Source organism: Aulonocara stuartgranti, assembly GCF_965226115.1.
Source record: "Aulonocara stuartgranti genome assembly, chromosome: 4".
NCBI classification, from domain to species: domain Eukaryota; kingdom Metazoa; phylum Chordata; class Actinopteri; order Cichliformes; family Cichlidae; genus Aulonocara; species Aulonocara stuartgranti.
In genome coordinates, this window is record NC_138942.1 from 2,409,478 (window position 1) to 2,428,857 (window position 19,380).

At 42.8% G+C, this 19,380-nt stretch overlaps 1 protein-coding gene across 3 annotated transcripts; it reads left to right on the forward strand.

The window, feature by feature from the left end:
- Positions 1-4,650: 4,650 nt before the first annotated feature.
- Positions 4,651-18,297, forward strand: srrm2 (serine/arginine repetitive matrix 2). Of its 3 annotated transcripts, none has more exons than XM_082529951.1 (14): positions 4,651-4,874; positions 7,975-8,226; positions 8,498-8,593; positions 9,082-9,267; positions 9,380-9,463; positions 9,543-9,611; positions 10,680-10,706; positions 10,813-10,929; positions 11,533-11,671; positions 11,759-13,953; positions 15,383-16,069; positions 16,157-16,225; positions 17,102-17,209; positions 17,859-18,297. In XM_082529951.1, the coding sequence occupies exons 2-14, from the start codon at positions 7,979-7,981 to the stop codon at positions 17,911-17,913; spliced, it is 4,080 nt and encodes a 1,359-aa protein (XP_082386077.1). In that variant the 5' UTR covers positions 4,651-4,874; positions 7,975-7,978; the 3' UTR covers positions 17,914-18,297. The 3 variants fall into 3 exon arrangements, with proteins under 3 accessions (XP_082386077.1, XP_082386079.1, XP_082386078.1); XM_082529953.1 differs by having other exon boundaries at positions 11,536-11,671; XM_082529952.1 differs by having other exon boundaries at positions 9,546-9,611.
- The last annotated feature ends 1,083 nt before the right edge of the window (positions 18,298-19,380 follow it).

The window sequence follows — 19,380 nt, forward strand, 5'->3', positions numbered from 1 at the left end:
TTTACATGTCTAAACAAAAGCTCCCTGGAGCGTCTGCAGATTGTCCAAAGTGTTGCAGCAAGGCTTTTGACTAAAACATGTAAGTACTCTCATGTAACACCGTTGCTTATACAGCTGCACTGGCTCCCCGTTGAAGTCAGAGTCCATTTTAAGATACTGGTTCTGACATTTAAAGCTCTTAAAGGACAAGCACCAGCCTACATCACTGAACTTTTACAGCCCTACGTCCCTAGCAGGTCCCTGAGATCTTGTGATCAGGGCCTACTTGTTATTCAGCACACAAGGCTGAAAACCAAGGGAGACGCAGCTTTTGCCACTGTGGAACTCTCTTCCTCAGAACTTAGGATCTGCGGACTCAGTGGTGACTTTTAAAAAAGCAACTAAAAACACATCTTTTTAGAATTGCATTTTGTTATCTTTTGTCTGTTTTTGTTTTATACCTTGTGAAGCACTTTGTGATATTTTGCTATATAAATAAAATTTTACTTACTTACTTAATAATAATTAATAGGGTGCAACCTGATATAAAAATTAAAGAGAGTTAAAGCATACTTTTAAATGAATATATTAGGTTACTTAATGATAGAGCATTTAAAACAGTACACCATTTCAAATTTAACAACAAATAATAGAATTTAAAATGAAACGCAGCATTTTAAATTCATTTTAAATTAACAACACCTAAACACATTAAGAAAAAAGAAGTATTACAGGAGCTTATTTTAATTTTGCATTTTAAGAATAAAGTTAAATCCCATTTTTAAAGAGGAAAAAAGACAGAAAACTTTGAGAAAATATTAAAAACTTCTATAAGATTGTCTTTACTTTTATTACAGAAATGATGTCACCATTAAAATTAAAGGTATGCTCATTTTTGAGCTTTACTGACACTTTCTGCTGAGAAAATACACGTTTTTTTTTATTGCATTTTATTACAGTTTAAAGTTTGTAATGAAGTATGTGCAGCGCGTTAACACAGTCATTAAACAGCCCCCTCTACAGGATAAGGATCATTTTTAAATTCCAAATTCATCTCAGTCGTCTGGGACAAGTAGAAGCTTGAAATGTTATTAGGTTAATGGAAACTACTATTTTGGGGGAGATTTTATAAATTAAAAAGAAATTCGTATGTAAAATGAAAGGAAAATGGTTCCTTACAGAAAGGTCTTGCTTTGTTTCTTCACGTGATAATCCAGCTTCTTCACATCCTCTGCTGTGGTCAAGAGGGGACTTCTGTGTCTACTCCTCGGTGTTGTACCTACATTATCATTTTAATTCCTTTGTTTATATAAAACTTTCATCTGGAACAAATGGTCTGCAGTCCAAGTGTTTTCATACAATTTATCCATCCATTCGCTTCCGCTTATCCTTTTCAGGGTCACGGGGGGCGCTGGAGCCTATCCCAGCTGTCATAGGGCGAGAGGCGGGGTACACCCTGGACAGGTCGCCAGTCTGTCGCAGGGCCAACACAGAGGGACAGACAACCATTCACACCTAGTGGCAATTTGGATTATCCAATTAACCTATCCCCACAAGCTGCATGTCTTTGGACAGTGGGAGGAAGCCGGAGTACCCGGAGAGAACCCACGCAAACACGGGGAGAACATGCAAACTCCACACAGAAAGACCCCGGCCTGATGGTGGAATTGAACTCTGGACCTTCTTGCTGTGCGGCAACAGTGCTAACCACCGTGCCACCGTGCTGCCTACAATTTATACAATAGAATAAATATATTATCAAGTCTGGTTTAGTGTTAGCCAATTTTTGGTTATTTTTTAATGCCAACTCCACGCGCAGACAACATCACTGGTCAGTTGTGACCCTGACCACCATCGTTATGATGATGTAGGAACAACGCCAAGACGGGGATTTCAGATCATGCTACTCTCAAACATAATAGTCCATAACCCCGTAATCTCCCCCACCTAGAACCTCATGTCTATAGCACAACTCGGGACACCTCATCACTGTCCTCCTTCATCCTCTTAACATGTGACATAGACAACATAAAAATAATTTATTCCAGCCTTGTGTTAAGACAGAAGGAAGGGGAAACAACAGAACTGTATAACGTTTTAAACAGGAGAGAGATGCAGCTTGTCTTCTGTTTTTTGCACTCAAAGGACACAAGCCTAGTTAGGTCTATTGAAAATTATGTTCTCAATACATTTCTCTTCATATTTTTGAAAATATTTCATAAAATAAACTCATTTTCTGATCTTTATATAAATAATGTCAAAGAGATTTGACACCCCAGGCTCATCTTTACCCACAAGTGGAGTAAAAGGAGTTAACATCCATCTCTTTATGGTTAAAGACACACAGTGTTAAACAGAGTATGTGATTTTGAAACAGTTAATGATTTATAATTATAATCAGAAAATAACCAAGTATAATTCTGATCAATCTAATGAATGAAAACTTAGCGTAACAACATCCCTTACAATCACAAATTTCAGTTTTTGACATGCCTGATTTTTTTCCACCCAGATTCCAGGAGCATTGTTATGACTGTGATGTATCCTTGACTCAGTGTGTGTGTGAGACAGAGAGAGAGAGAGTACAGTGGACAGAGTGTGTGTGCAAAAGAGTGAAATGTGACTCTGGCCCATCATCATGCATGATTCTGAACAAAACAAGTGATACTGAGTATACTGTGAGTCACAAACGTCGAGTCATGCAGAGAAAAAGTATTCCTGAGTTAAAAAGAGATCATGTTAGAATCATCCTACAACAACATTAAGACTGAATGAAAAGTAAAGTCTATTCATTTGTGACGAATAATGAAAGTGACTGAACTTTGCTTTAAATCATGTATTTGAAAGGCTGTAGAGAGAGAGCAGCATGGACTGATGTAGCTGTCATAGATGTCTCGTGGAGATCAAGGAGGGGAGGAGATAGAAGAAGAAACGCATAAACACCCCGTGCAGACGGAATAAGCTGTTCTTCCTCTAGTTTCAGTATCAGAAGATCTCAGATTGGGAATTCACAGTTTAAAATTACAGCAAAAAAACCAACAAAAACAAAAACCGCCAGCGGATAAAGTGCAATACTGTGGACTCACAAATTGCATTTATATATTTTTGGGGCTTTTTTCTGCTTATTTTTTGTTGGATCATAACGTCAAAGCATTTGTCTGTTTCCTGCTGGATTGCAACTTCCAAGGATTTGGCTCCCTTCCAATTTGGATTTTATCGACACGGATGATGACGGATGTATCTGAAGGACTGCACCTGACCTACAAGGCCACCCAGGCAAGCACACCTTAAGAGGGAGCAGGATCGACATTCTGAGGACTATAAAGCTGGATAAGTCCATCCAAGCTATGCAGTGCCTACTGGATGATACTCATAGGATCAGAGACTCGGACTTTGCAAACGGGCTGTTCCAGGCTTTCGTGTATTGGGGATATTTAATGCTCAATATAATAGTTTTTTTTATTAGTAATATTAATATACAAACAAAATGCACCATATATTACACATTCAGAAAATAAACATTCCTTACATATTAGCAATTTTCATACATAGGAAAAAGAAAATATAAAGATGGGGTCACATAATTTAACAGATTATTAACTCACTAAATCAAAATCTTCCACAAAGGAAACAAAAAAGCAGCCTTTTTCTTTTTAACTAAGGTCAAAGATTTAACCAACAGGTTTAAGTCGTTTTTCCAGTGAGCTAGTGTTGGTTTGGTCTTGAAAAAACGACATTAATGTATAAAATGCTTGCACAAGATTAATAACACAGTAACACCATAATTAGCTTTCTTTTCTTTCAAAAACACTCCAAACATTATCATATTTAAGGTAAACGGGGTAATTTGAATCCCACTGGAATAAAGCCAGGTATGAAAATCCAACCAAAATATTTGTATAAAATTGCACAAAAAGAATAGATGGTCCAAATCCTCCTCTTCTGTTTCACAAAATACACAATTACCCGTTTCTATTTTGAATCTATCACCAAGGAGTCTATTTGTCGGGTAAATTTTATTTTTAATTGGACTTCTTTCCCTTTAGGAGGGATAGGGAAGGTGATATAATCAGTTCTTATTTTTTAAATTTCTTCCCTTTGGAAATCTTTTAATATGTAATTACATCTAAGTAAATTTGGAGAATAAAGACTCCTTAATGACAATCTTAGAAACTTATTATTGCATTTAACATCACAAAATCGAATACCATCTATATATAATTGCCTTAACTTGGGGGAGATGTCAGAATATATTATATCATTTACAACTATGTTTTTAAGTGACAATGGAATGGAATTTATAACCCGATTAAATTTACTTTTAGAACATTGGATATTAAACTTTTGGCAAAAATCTTGATGTCCTAGAACATGTCCTTCCTCTTCTACGAAATGGGCAATTGCCCAAACACCTTTTGATAACCAATCTTGAATAAAAATAGATTTTCTGTTCATCAGTATATATCTATTGTTCCAAATTGGGCTATTATGTGGAGTGAAATTATGTTTAAATAACATTTTCCAATAAAGAAGGACCTGTTTATGGAATTCAGAGAGTTTAACAGGTAGCTTAGTAAGCTCAATATAATAGTTAACGACAGAACGGTGTAGTTTTTGTGAATATGGTTCTGTCTTTCAGAACCTGAACGCATCAGTCTTTATCCGCGCCTGCGTGCGTCTGACGTCACTGGGAGTCTCGTTCTTCCTGCGGTTGGAGACCAGAGGGGCTATCTGAAAGCAAACGGAGCTAGCAGCGTTTCTTTATCTTTGCATAGTTTTAAAGACACTGTTGTTATAATCTAATTTCTGTGATCGTGTGATTGTAAGGGACCTTATTAACCGCCAAATTATCTCAGACGCCGTTTTCTCTTCGCCCCCGCCCGGAGAACAAGCTGGTACGTATCAAATACGTTAGCTATATTAGCTTCGCTGTGTGTTGAGAGGCCTTTAGAAACATGGCGTTTAAATTCGCCAGTTGGTAAGGAAACCAAATGTCAGAGAAGCTGCATTTACTCCTTTAATTTTTTATATATAAATATAATCTGCGTGTCCCTTCGGTTCTGTTGGCGTTAGTTATCATAAATGAGTTTATTTAACAATCAGGCGCAACAGCAGGCCTGTTATGGCGCACGTGTTAGTGCGCCAAAAAATTACTGTTAGCGGTAATAAATTCAGATCAAATGAAGAAGAATTGACGTTAAACACGAGCGGAGACGCACACCGACCCACACAGCGTGTACTACCCGGCTCAGAGGCTGCTCCAGCCTTCGGTGATCCGAAGCTTCAAACAAACCCGTGTCAACAAAAAACAAAAAGAGTGCGAGAGACTGATTTAATGATACACCTGTGACAGTCTGAGGCTTGAAACAGGTAGGACTAATAATCACTGCCAGTTTTTAACGCCTACCATTGCGTCGGAATATTTGGTTATTAGCAGCGAAAGCGAGACTATGAGAAAAGTTATAGTTGTCGAACCGTAACCACATCCTGCTGTTCAGGATCAGGGAGCTGTCGGCATAATTGTTTTTCTACTCCTACCATTTTAGTTATTTATTATTTTATTTTTATCTATTTATTTTAAGCCGTATACTAGTGTTTCTATTTTACCTAAATATTGTTGTATTTTTTTTATTTAATTTGAAGTATTTTTAGATGTTTTTTTTAAATGTAATTCTACAATTACTATTATTTTTAATTTAATTTGGTTTTACTTTGATCTTTACTTTTTCTACAGTACTTTATTCCAGACACATTTTTAAAATATTTATTCTTTTGATTTTTAACATTTTATATTTACCCTTAATTGCTTTTGCAGACTTTTATTTAAGCACAAAGCACAATTTAAAAACGTTAAACATGTCCTTCAAGCGCATTACAACAAAGCCAGAACATGGAAATGACATGACACACACTAAAGTTCTTTTAAAGCTCTTTTCTACTCTACATGAGCACTCAAAGCACTTTATACAGCAGTCATATCATAGTGCTTTCTATACATTCAGGCTCCAAATGCATTAGAGAGCAACTTGCAGATCAGTATCTTGACTGTACAGTCTGTATACAGAGCAGCCAGTGATCGGCCCAACTAACCTTCCTAATAGTAGATGACATGGTGAACCCTGTTCTTTTGAAATTGTGAGAGGTAATGGCTCAAACATGCCAGTGTGGTGGTCCTCGGACAGCTTTGCAGACAGTAGTCTGCACATTGTCTTGTTTGTGCTGCTGTTGGTCCATTAGTGACCCGTGAAGAAGAGCAGAGGTCCAACATTCAAAGAGCTGAAATGAAACCAAGTGTTAAGAACAATAAACGGTGTCCTCTGCTGCCACTGTTTGTGTTTCTTTATACATTTGTTGGTCTTCTGTCATTTGTGGGGACTCCACTGCTGCTCCCTTCCCTGTTCCAACCCACTTTTTAACCAATCAGCATTTGATCTATTTGCATTTGTATTGGTCGGTGTGCATAGAGTCTGCATACACGCGCTTCAAAGTTTAAATCATTTATTTTTAGATAATGTAGGTTCTAACACTGCCTTTTCAGATGCAGGGAAAACACCAGGTGGCTTTTTGAGACACTCATTCACATTAGTGTTGCAGTGTAGAGCTGGGCGATATGGCCTAAAATTCATATCGCGATATAATTTGAAGCATGTGTGGTAACGATATATATCGCGATATATTCTTTTCTTCTGTATAGCATGTTTTCCACACTATAAGGACTTAAAATCCTTTAATTTTCTCAAAAATCGAGAGTGTGCCTTATGTATGAATTCTGATTGTGCTTACTGACCTCGAACCGATTTTGGCTGCAGAAATCTGTTAAAAAATGTTTTAGTACAACTTTGGTAAGCAGCACTGCTTGATGGATCGTCAGAGCATTACGGCTGCCGTAGTGAGGAGCTTCGCGGAGTAATCTGGGTCCAAAACTCCGTCTTCTTCAGCTCCCAAAGTCAAACGAACACTAAGAGTTAAAAACTGTCTAAATTCTTTCATCTTTAATAAAATCATCAGCGTTGCTGCTTTAGCAGGTGTAACAATTAAGTTTAACATCCAGACATCCATGAAAACAGAATTTATTAAATTTAACGGAGTTAGAAGTTAACAGGAAGTTAGCTCGCTAGTTTCCACCTAAACATTTCATATCAGAGATTTTTGAAACACATTCAAACGTACAGCTCTGCTATCACTTCAAACATAAATGAAGACAGAAAACTAAACAGCAGTGGCGTTTGCAGGGTTACTGAAGTTGGGCTAGCTGGTATATAATGTTGTGCTACGTGATTGCTAGCGACACAGCTATGTTAGCATAACATTAGCACAGTGAAGCTGGAGGATGAACGCCAACTTTTTTCCACTCGATAAAAGTTAACGTGAGGGATTCTGGTGGTCAGGGACAAATGCAATCGCATAGCAGGATGCTGTACACGGGCCAAACTTCAGTCAGGAGAACAACTGAGATCATTCATCCACAATACGAGGTTAGTTATTAATATACTGAAACAACATGGGAACAGAGCAGCTGCGAGAGAATTCAGCATTAATGAATCAATGTTACGGAAGTGGAGGAAGCGCAGTTTTTGGCTTTCCCCATATTTCAAAAGTGCTTCATCTCTTTGCTGTGACTGTCGCCCACCATAATTTGCAGAAGATAATGGTTGTAGCCGCTGCAACGCTTTCGACCAAAACAGGCGCAGCTTGATGACATCATCAACATGTGCTATCACGATAGAGCGGTATAGTCAAAATCTCTGTCGTTGGCCAAATTTATATCGTTTCTATCGCCCACCCCTATTGCAGTGAGTCTTTTTTTTTCTTTTTAATCTTCAGGTCGTCTCCTTTCTTGAGCTCCATATTTGTTATTCAGTGTTCACTTGGACCTCACCAGCATATCAGGTCCTTTCAATGATCCTGATTGTTGTTTGTGTTTTTTCTACTTATGTTTATTACGTTTTACTGCAGCTGATATCTGATGTTTAATCACTTGCTTCACGTCTTCAGAGCCATGTACAATGGGATTGGCCTGACGACTCCGCGCGGGAGTGGCACCAATGGCTACGTGCAGCGCAACCTATCGAGTCTGCGGGTCAAGCGGCCGCGGGACGAGCGTGGCGGCGAGCGGGATGAGAAGGACCGGGAGAGGCTGGAGAGCCAGCTCAACAGGCAGCCCAATGCCGACATCCTGGAGCACCAGCGGAAGAGGCAGCTGGAGGTGAAGTGTGCTGAGCTGCAGGACATGATGGAGGAGCAAGGGTAAATATGGTTATTGAACTCAAAATGAATCTCTTTATCTAAGCTGCTGTGTGTTTGAAGGTCTCTGCTTCTTGAATCGTGAGGATTTCCAGCTTATTCTTAACTGAGTTTTTTTTTCTCTCTCTCTCACAAAAATATTGAACCGTGTCTTTAGAAATATGTAATCAGTCCACCCAGATTGCTTCAGTGGGAGGAAGAAAGTACTGGTAGTGCAGCATGCTGTTACACCGACTTCTGCATATTGCTAAATCTTCTTTGTGTGAACGCTCAGGTATTCTGCTGAGGAGATCGAGGAGAAGGTGAACAGTTTCCGCATGATGCTGCAGGAGAAGGAGGAGCCTGCACCCGCCTCCACCGAGAGACCAACGTAAGCATTTATGTCCTCATTAATAACAAAAGAAATCACAAATTGATTCCTTGAAGCAACTTTGGTTGCCTGTTTTCTTTTATTGGTTTCAAGAAACATATTTTTCTATAAACCAGCACCCGGCCTCGTACTTGCTGACCTCATATACAGTTTGCACGGAGGATAATCACACCTGTCAGTTTGTTATTTCTTTTACTTACCGTGAGCTCATTTGACAGCAAGAGGGTTGCAGCGGAAGGAATAAGGCTAAAATTGTCTTGTGTCCATTAATTTAAAAGAACGTCCAGTTAATTACATTTGTAAAATCCTGCCATGTCTTAATATTAGAGCTACAGTGTGATGTTCAGGGGCACCAGCTCATTATTTGCAGAATTTACAGGAAGCTTGGTCTGCACGTGCTACCCAGGTGCCTAAACTGTGGAAAACAGCATGACAGAAACTTCTAATCCTTCAGAGCGTGTTGGTGGGTTTTTACGGTTTCTTCTCAGGGTGACAGAGACACATGCCCTCGCTGCAGCCAACCAGCAGAAGAATGACCGCCTTCGCGCTGCTTTTGGCATCGCCAGCGATTACGTGGACGGATCATCCTTCCACGCTGACCGCAAGGAGAAAGAGAAGGAAAAGAGGGAGCAGGAACGACTGGAGAGGGAGAAGCAACAGCAACAGAAATACACGTGAGGAGGACATAAAAACACCTTCAGAGCCTGAGTGCACATCAAATTAATTATTAATTAATGTTTTGATTATTATTTAGAGTCTGGTTTGTTTGTTTTTTTTCTCTCTCAGGTTGCTGGAAGATTCAGATGAATCAGATTCTCCTCCAAAGAAGCGCAGTCGCAAGAAGAAAAAGAAAAACAAGAGCAGAGACAGGTGAGACGATAAATGAGGGGAAAGCAGAAAAGGTTTTGGCTGCTGAGCGGTGGTCTGATGGTTTTATTTCTTCTCCAAGCAGCTCAGAGAGTCCCTCCCCATCACCTCGCAGAGAGAAGAAGAAATCTAAAAAGAAGAAGAAGAAACGGTATTACACCACTGGGGCTGCCACAAACGATTATTTTGATAGTTGACTAGTCACCGATTATATTTGCAATTAGTCGACTAATCAGATCATCATCCATTGGACGTAAAACTACAGCTTATTGCACCAGCAGCATCTGCTCTTATATAACTATCATTAGCTTACAGCTTTAAGTGTTTAAGGTCTGTGCTAACTAAAAATAAAGACAAGATGATAGTTTATTAAATTTTAATGAAATCTGCAGATTGTTTTGGTGAAGTTTAATAAACTCCTTGCTATCTAAAATATAACAGGACACCGGAGTAAATTCTGGAGCATCTCACACTTCTGATAATCAGCTGTCTGCTTGACGTTTATTCAGCTGTGTAAAAACTATAACTTTAATCTCAGCCAAACCGATTTACTCAGGAACAAATAAAATACTAAAAAAAGCCAAACAATAACATTTTAAGTTATCTAAGTGACTCATATATCATGTTTAACCTGAGTAGCGAAAGACAGCGATGGTTTGAAAACGATCTGCCGGGAGTCCGGTGTTCTCACGGCTCTAGTTAGCCTAGCCCCCGGCTCGCTATCGAGCTAGTGGGTAACAGACGTCTCCGAAAACGTCGGAGCACTTTTGAAAATATGTGGTGTCTTGATAAACTGAGCAGATATTTGAGGTTTACACAGCTACATTCTCGCCTGAAAATATGTTAAACGTTTATTTTGTGACCCAGAAAGAATAATAAGAGTAACATTAAAACTAACTAACTGCCGCCATTGTTGGAAACTGAGCTGGGCCGCGCTATGAATTCTGGGACACAGCTTCTTCTTCGGGTTTAACGGCAGCTGGCATCCTTGTACATGCAGTGCTGCCATCTTCTGTTTCAGTCCGTTATTACACTCTTAAATCCTGCTACTTATTCCTGCGTCTTTGGGATCTTACAAAGCTTCAAACGACGCGTCGACTATTAAATCAGTCGTCGACTGTAATCGTGACAGCCCTATACACCACCATTTATTTTTTTTCATTCATATTCATTTATATCATACAGACTGTCACTGTTAACCTGAAAATCTGTTTTTCAGAGAGGTGTCAGAGGAGGAAGAAGACAGGTAGGTGTTTATCAGACTCTTGTACTTGACAGCCAATCGGCAGCGTTTGATTTTGTCGCTGTTTAAACAGCGTTGTGTCTAACTTTGTCCTTCGCCCTCTTTAAAGTTCGTCAGAGGAAAAAGAGATGGTGTCGAAGAAAAACAGAAAAAAGAGTGAAAGCGCGAGTCCTCCAAAAGCAAAGCCAGGACGAGGCAGGAGCGCTTCCTCCAGCTCTGCTCACAGGTATGACATCAAACAGGAGACATGCAGGGCCAGCTTTGAGGAACTGGCTGTTCATAATTAACCTTACAGTGCCGTTCGTACTCAGTTTGACACCACTTATCTTCCCTACTGTACCATTTGAGGGAGTTTTTCTAAGTTTTTCTCATTTTATCTTCGTTTTTGTCTTTTGAGAAAAACAAAAGCTTCGTTATTGTATTTGGTAAAATCGTGTCCTACTGGATCTAACCAACAAGGAATAGCTTTGTTTCATGTCACTCTGACCTCGACCCAATATGTGACATTCATGTTTTTAATTCCTAGTCATAAGGTCATGATCTCTTTTCCTTTTGACTTGATTCTGCTTCATGGATCATCACGAAGTATTGTTCTACATGACTACAGACTGAAAAACAGATAAAAGGAACAGATGGGGGGAGATCACGTTTTTTGCTTATAGTTTCTCAGAAATGTGAGGATGTGAAGGCTTTTTTTGCCACGTCACAGTAAACTGGATAGAAAGTTTTACAGACAAAGCAATACATCAGTGAATCCCTTAACTTTAAAAACAGCTTTGACATTTTGGATCAAATTGTTAATTATTAAATCCCCTCCCCCTTACATTAGCAGCAGCCCATCTCCGGCGCCACCAAGATCACGCCAACAGGACCAGACTGGAAGAAACGTTGTTGAAGGTAGAAAAGGCAGTTCTCCAGACAGGAGGAGACGAGGCCATGAGGAGCAGAGCCCAGAACAGGGCGAACGGGTAAGGCTGAGCGTGTGTGGTCACTAATACTATTTAAATATTGATCGACACCTTAAAGTGATGGAAACGCTATTTCATGTCCTCTAGAAGAGGCCCAATCTTCAGAGGGAAAAAGAGCGACCAAGCGAGATGGAGAGGACCTCCAGGAGACACAACTACTCATCCCCTTCTCCCCCACCACAGCTGGCAAAAGCCACAGAGAGAGGAAGGAGGTCCAGGAGCAAGCAGAAGGAGAGTGAGAAAGGGAGGCGCTCAAGAAGCAGAGAAGTGGAGAAAAGAAGGCGTTCCCAGAGTGTGGAGATCATGGAGAAGAGGAGGCGCTCGAGGAGTGTAGAGATGGAGAAGAGGAGGCGCTCGAGGAGTGTAGAGATGGAGAAGAGGAGGCGCTCGAGGAGTGTAGAGATGGAGAAGAGGAGGCGCTCGAGGAGTGTAGAGATGGAGAAGAGGAGGCGCTCGAGGAGTGTAGAGATGGAGAAGAGGAGGCGCTCAAGAAGCTTAGAAAATGAGAGGGAAAGATCACGACGTTCAAGAAGCAAGGAGAAGGAGAGAAATAGGCACTCCAGAAGCAGAGACATACAGAGGGGGAGACGATCAAGGAGTCGGGACATGGAAAGGAACAGAGGGCAGCATTTAAGAATAAGAGACACGGAGAGGGTAAGGAGATCGAGGAGTCGAGAGATGGAAAGGGGGAGACGATCAAGGAGCAGAGAAAATGAGGGGGAGAGAAGTAAGCGCTCCAGAAGCAGAGACATGGAGAGGGGAAGAACAGCAAGTCCAGAGATGGAGAGAGGGAGGCGTTCAAGGAGCAGAGAACAGCGGGACAAAGGAAAGGAGAGCATCCCTCAGAGGACAAGACATGACTCCTCCTCATCCCCTTCCCCTTCCCCTCTGAAACAGGAAACAAGGATGGAAAGGAGCAAAGACGGAATTAAACTGGACAAAAAGTCAAGACATGACTCCTCCTCCACGCCTTCGCCTCCCCCTGAAAAAGAGAGAATAAGGAGGGAGAGGAGTAGAGAGAGGGAGCGCAGAACTAATGATCTGCAGTCAGCAGTGCCAAACGAAAGGGACAACAGGAAGGATGCAAGGAGACTTGCGAGAGAGACGCCTCCTCGCCAGCAGAGAAATGACAGGAAGAGGGACGGACAACCATCCCATGGCTCCTTGTCACCTGCTTCCCACTCACCTGTCACCAATGGACGTCAGAGGGAAAAGGAGAACGACAGGAGAGGAGAAACAGACAGAGAGAGCAACAAGGAGAAGGACCGGCATCTGAACAAGCAGAGGGAAGAAGACAGAGTCCAGGAAGGCAAGAGGAAGCGGGACGAGGTTCGATTGTCCTCAGAAATCAGGCGAGATGAATCAAGGCCTGCCGAGAAGGCGGTGAGTGAAAGACCGGAGGCGAGGGAGAAGCCTGCTGAGAAACGGGAGAGCAGTAGCAGCAGCAGCAGCAGCAGTAGTAGTAGCGGCAGCAATAGCAGCAGCGACAGTGACAGTGATAGCTCCTCATCTTCTTCATCATCTTCCTCCTCCTCCTCGTCCTCATCCTCTGAAGATGAAGGCAAGTCAAAAAAGGCTGGATCCCCACAGAGGGAGAAGGACAGCCTAGGAAAAGCTGCACTGTCCGCCATCGGGATTGCAGTCCAGAGACATTTAGCCAACGGTAAACAGCAAAGCTCGGCCTCTGAGCGCGACACACCCAAAAGCTCCCAGAGGGAGCGAGGAGGAGGAGCAGGGGGAAGAGATGCACCCGAGAGGGAAAGACTGCCTCAAAGAGCTCCGACAGAGGAGTGCTCACGCCGCACCAAAGGCCAGGAACGCTACAGCCCCACACAGATGGACAGTCCCAGCCCACCTCCTTCCCCACCCAGCAGAGCAGGCACCAGAGCAGGCAGGAGATATTCTCCCTCTGAGGCTGATGGTGGGAGGGGGAGAGCAGAGGTAAAGACTGGGGAAAAGGAGAGAGGGAGGGACAAAGACACAACCAGGGGAGCCACAAGGTCTAGCCCCTTTGCCCGGAGGTCACGCTCTCCACCCCAGAGGAAAGCTACCGTCTCACCCCCCCGTCGCACTCCACCCAGGCAGTATCAGGACCCCCCAGCCCGGTCCAGAAGAGTTTCTCCACCTCCTCCAGCCTGGTCAGACCGAGACAGGCAGAGGCAGAGGGACAGAGACCGGGAGAGGGAGCGAGATAGGATCATCAGGAGGACCAGGTCCAGAAGTCCAAGGAGACGTAGCAGGTCCACTTCAAGAGGTCTAAGAAGACGAAGCCCCCCCAACAGGTAAGAGACAAGCCTACATGTAAGTGTGCAGGGTCTGCAGGGCAGCGTTGTCATGAGGCAACATCCATATTCTCTCACGTTAATGAACAGCCTCACAGGGACGTCATCATCTTATGTTTTATTTTATTTTTTTCTGTGACTGTGCTTGAGCTTGTCTAAGAGCAGTACACGGCTACAGCACGCACCAAATCCTAAGAGTTCCAGTCGTCGGCAACAGAAGGGAAAATTGTACGAAGTAAATCTTGAGTAGGTAACAGATCACATGATGAATATTTAGGGGGCAAATTTACAACCACAGTTCCCCAATAGTTGGGACGCTGAATAAAATGTAATTAAAACAGAATCCAATGATGTGCAAATATCAAACTCTTTCACAATCGAACAAATATCAAATGCTTAAGCTGTGGACATGTGATGGCAGCTGCATGTCTCTGTCAGTCAGTGTTTTCCAAAGATGCACTAATCTTTGGAAAACACAGAGATCACTAATGTGAAACTAATGTTTCTTTCGGTCGTCTTCTTTCCTAATATTAGTCAGTTTGCAGTGCTGGTGATCAGGTGGTGGGGGGGGGATGGTGGACAGAGCTGACACACCTAAACCTTTAAGTGAGGGTGTGTTGGAAACACGAGGCAGAGGCCTGGGTCTATGAGCTCTTCAAGGGTGGGTGCTGCAGGAGCTGCGATGATGGTTGTTCCCTGTTGCGGTAGTAATCCACGATACCAGATGGTGAGCACTGGAGGTGAAGAGATCCATCAAGCTAATGCAGTCCTGTTGGACTTCGTTAGCCTGGGGTGAGGTCACTGAGGCAGCTAACAACTCCTTGGTTTCTGGTCCTCTGGGGTGTGTAAAGTTTTCCCCTGAGTTCCTGAAAGCTCTGGATGTTGCAGGGCTGTCCTGGTTGACATGCCTCTACAAAGTCACATTTTGGGTGGTGTCTCTGGATTGCCATGTGGGCGTAGCCAGCTGGCAGGAGGCCTCCAGTTTGGCCTCAGATTCTCAACTCTGGTTTTTGCAGATGATGCTGTTAGGCTGGCTTCAGCTCACCTCCAGCTCGCGTTGCAGCAGTTCACAGCTAAGTGGAAGTGAGGATGTCTCCTGGGCGAGGTGTTTTAGGCATGTCCTGTCAGACGAAGGCCCTGGGGCAGACCCAGACCACGCTGGAGAGATTACCTCTGTCTGCTGGCCTAAAAACACCTCGGTCCTGTCCTGATGTATGAACTTCAGATCAGCCCCCTCTAATATTAATTAGGGTTCTGAACTCTTGTATGTACTAACGTGTCATTATAAATAAAAACTTAGTTTACTTCAGATGGAAGTTTATAATCTGACATCATTGTGTGTATTGTGGGCGGCGATCCAATGATGATTTCTGCCATGCTGACTGTGCAGAGTAACAGAGTAAAGTCAAATCTCCCCCCCCCCCCCCAGGCCTCGGCGGTCTCCGTCTCCACAGCGGCGAAGAAGGACAAGTCGCTCGCTCTCACGTGAAAGAGAAAGGGAGAGAGAACGTGAGAGGGTCAGGAGGAGGGAGCTCGAGCAGGAGCGAGAAAGGGAGAAGGAGAAAGAAAGCCTGCAGCCAAAGGATGTTCCCCAACCCCGCAGGTCTTCTTCCTCGTCATCATCTTCTTCCAGCTCCTCTTCTTCCTCTGCGTCCTCACAGTCACCGCCGCCAGAGAGGAAAGACAGCAGAGGACCATCAGAGAGGGACAGGAGAGCAGATCAGCAGGACGAGAGGAGGGAGCAGAAAAGCCGCCCCTCTGCCTCACAGGGCGCTTCTAGAGACTCTTCTCATGCTCCACCCTCAGGTGGGAGAGGCTCACAGTCCGATTCTCGCCGCTCTGAAGTGACCCCGCAAAGATCTCTGGGGAGCAGCCAACCAGACGGCAAGCAGCCGCACCGGGGTCAAAGTGGAAAGCGGTCGCCGCCAGCCAGCCGCCAGCCACCTGAACGAACGGGCAGAAGCGAGAGCGCTGTAAACGGGAAGGAGGCAGAGATGAAGAGCAGCAGCTCCAGCTCCTCTTCATCTTCTTCCTCCTCTTCATCATCATCCTCCTCCTCATCATCATCTTCGTCCTCTTCAGACAGCTCAGATTCTGAAGCCGAGCAGGAGAACGGGTGAGCAGACTGATAATCTGAGCTGACGGTGGAGTTCACTGTGTCCGTCACACCATTAATGAACTAAGACTGTTTTCTCTCCAACAGGAAGGCAGCCAAAGCTAAGAGCTCTGCTTCCTCTTCCTCTGACAACGAGAAGGAAGCAAAGAAGAGAAGGTAAGAAGGGAGGACCACACAAACACTGTTTAATACCTTCACCACAGCAACGACACGTTTATGCTGTTGCTTGAAGTGAAAGTCTCCGGATAGATGGAAAGAAAGAAACACTCAGGAGTAGAACACGTGGAAACAGGAAGTTGCAAAATAGTTTGTTGTTGTTTGTTTTTAATTATCAGTTGTGACATCGCTTTGGGCAACAGTGGCGAGCTGACAGCTAGCTTAAAGATTTCATGAAAAACATCTCAGTGGTCCTGTAAAATGTCTGTGAAGGTTCTCAGTCATCCAGGTCACCGTAGTCAAAGGAGCTTGCAAAGAAAAGCGTCTGGACTTCTTTAAATTGCTTGAAGACGTTTCACCTCTCATCCGAGAAGCTGCTTCAGTTGAAGAAGCTGCTTCAGTTGAAGAAGCTGCTTCAGTTGAAGAAGCTGCTTCAGTTGAAGAAGCTGCTTCAGTTGAAGAAGCTGCTTCAGTTGAAGAAGCTGCTTCAGTTGAAGAAGCTGCTTCAGTTGAAGAAGCTGCTTCAGTTGAAGAAGCTGCTTCAGTTGAAGAAGCTGCTTCAGTTGAAGAAAGCTTCTCGGATGAGAGGTGAAACGTCTTCAAGCAACTTAAAGAAGTCCAGACGCTTTTCTTTGCAAGCTCCTTTGGTCCTGTAAAATGTTAAACTGCATTAACAGGCAGATAAAATGAACTGTTGCCCAATGAATGTTTTTTTTGTCCTGTGTAGTCACCACTTCTCTGGAAGTTATTGTTATCATACTCGCTGAGCCGTTAGGCGAGTACCGGCCTGCTTCAGCTTTAATGGTTACAGTGATGTTTGATTATACCGAGGTTGCAGCGCAGTAGTCTGATGACAGATTTGTGTTTTGCTCGCAGCCCCATCAGGCCTCAGCGGGTGCCGGCTGATTCGCTGAGAGATTCTCGCTCCCTCAGTTACTCTCCTCCCCGACACGTGAGACCAGTGGCGTCCTCACCGAGCCGCAGGTCTGTAACCACCCGGGACATTTGAACTTGACATAGAGCGACAGCAGCCTATGGTGTCGTTTATTCGTTTTGGTTGGTTTTACAGAATTAGAAAAATTTGTGGAGTAAGTTGTAAATGTATTTTTTAAATGATGCTGAATCTAAAATATATTGAGAGCCTGCTGTGATTACATGTCCTGATTGCTTCAGCAGGCTTATATCTGAATACAATTATTAAAAAATAAACAGGTTGTGTTTAGTGCTGTTTAGTGAGATGTGCAGCAGTAAGTGATGCAGGGCGAGAAGACCAGGAGATTTGCTAGACGTGGAGACCAAACTTTGAAGCCCTTTGAAACCCTTTGGCGGGCGGTTTCAGACCCCCGGGCCACGTGTTTGACACACCTGCCATAAACTGTAAAACAAATAGGAATGAACACATCACCACTTCCTGTCAGGGTACAAAAATGAAGATGGAACATCTCAAATTAACCTCCCTGTTCATATATGCAGATATATCTGCAGAAGCTGGTGCTTTTTGTATCTAATGCACCTGTTTCACATTAGCTGTGTGCTGTTGTGAAACGATTTTGTATGAATAAAGGTTAAAGTGGAGTAGTAGTGGAAAAAGGTCTGGAAATGACTTGTTTTTTCTTAAACTCTTTGCTGGTAGAAGCAGCAACAGACGGTCACCGAACCAATCATCGAGCAGCAGACGAAGGAAGTGAGCCGACAGCAGACGCCTCCCTTCTTCTTCTGTGGTGTTTGAACTGGACTACAACACAAATGCCAGAGCCAGCAGATCTGCGTCGCCGGGAGGTCTCCAGTGTTAGTGGGTTTTTGTTTTGTTTTTTTTAAGCAGCGATGGCTCGAGGCTGGCGTGTACGTCTCTTTTTATGAGCTCAGTAAAAAGTTCACCCAGTTAAGTAAAGCGTAACTCTAGCACTGTTCCTCTGTACCTGTACTCTGTGTTGCGTTTCACCTGTAGATATGAGCTGTCTGTATTTTGGTTATCATGTGAGTTCCATTTAATGTGAGCGGAAAATGAAACGTGGTTAATTTCTTTGTTGCAAATGATTAATAACAATAATAAAAGGCAATTGTACATTTTATTTGTCTGGGAGTTTTCTGTTGCTGTGCTTTGTGTCACACTTTAAAGGTACTTTTGTTGTTTTTCTGCAATTTGTGACTTCAACTTTAACCAGGTTTGAGCAGCGGGTGTGTTGCTGTTCTTTTAACTTTTAACACCATTTTCTCAACAGGCTTCTGCTGGAAATACGAATGTTTAACAGCTCACTCGGTCCAATAACGGTCACATCGACTCACTGCGTATGAGAAGTACAACTGAGCATTATTTCAACTTGTATTTCTTAACAGTAAAAAGATGTTTTGAAACTTCCTAGCAGTCACGTTCTGTTAACGCCGAGTGTCAAAGAGGAAATGCACCTTTAAGTAGCAGTAATCAAGGTTTTGTTGTGGTGCAGAGAATTACTTCAGTTTGCTTCTTTTGACTGAACAATTTCAGTTTTTGTCCTCTTATTCAGAAAATGTAACAAGCAATTTTCATACATTAATCCTAGTTTTTAATTTCCTAACACTAAATCTAAGTCTTTCAATGTAAAAGTATTTGTACTGTAGTAACAGATTTAATTTAAAAAAAAATGATGCAGTGCACGTTTATTTTTATGGTGTAAACATACGGTCATAATTGCTCAGTTTTCACCACAATTGTTCTATAAAAAGCCACAAAAGTCTTTTTATACATTTATCATGAACAAAAACAGGAGCTGAGCAGTTGTTGCCTAACAATCTGTTTTCCTGAAAAAAAAAAAAGTCCTGTTCATTCAGTTGAGTTTCACTTCATGTTTCCTTCTTGTTGCCCACGCCCCAGCGTTTGAGAACCGCTACACCACAGTTTAATAATGATGGTAACTGTAAGTGTCTTTGAGCAGGTAGGTTGTATAATTAGCCCAGGTTTTCCTGGAAAAACCAGTGACTCATTTTATGAATGCAGTAATTTTAAAAACGACAATCAAGGCCGCTTTCTGCCCGCTGTGCGCAGATGATTCACCAGAGGAGCAATAAAGCACCAAATGCAACACGACGTGTTCACACATTTTTACGTTTCTCACATGGTGACAGCAGACCAGCCTCTGGCTCCAAAACATGAGCTCAGCTGAATCTGCAAGTTACTG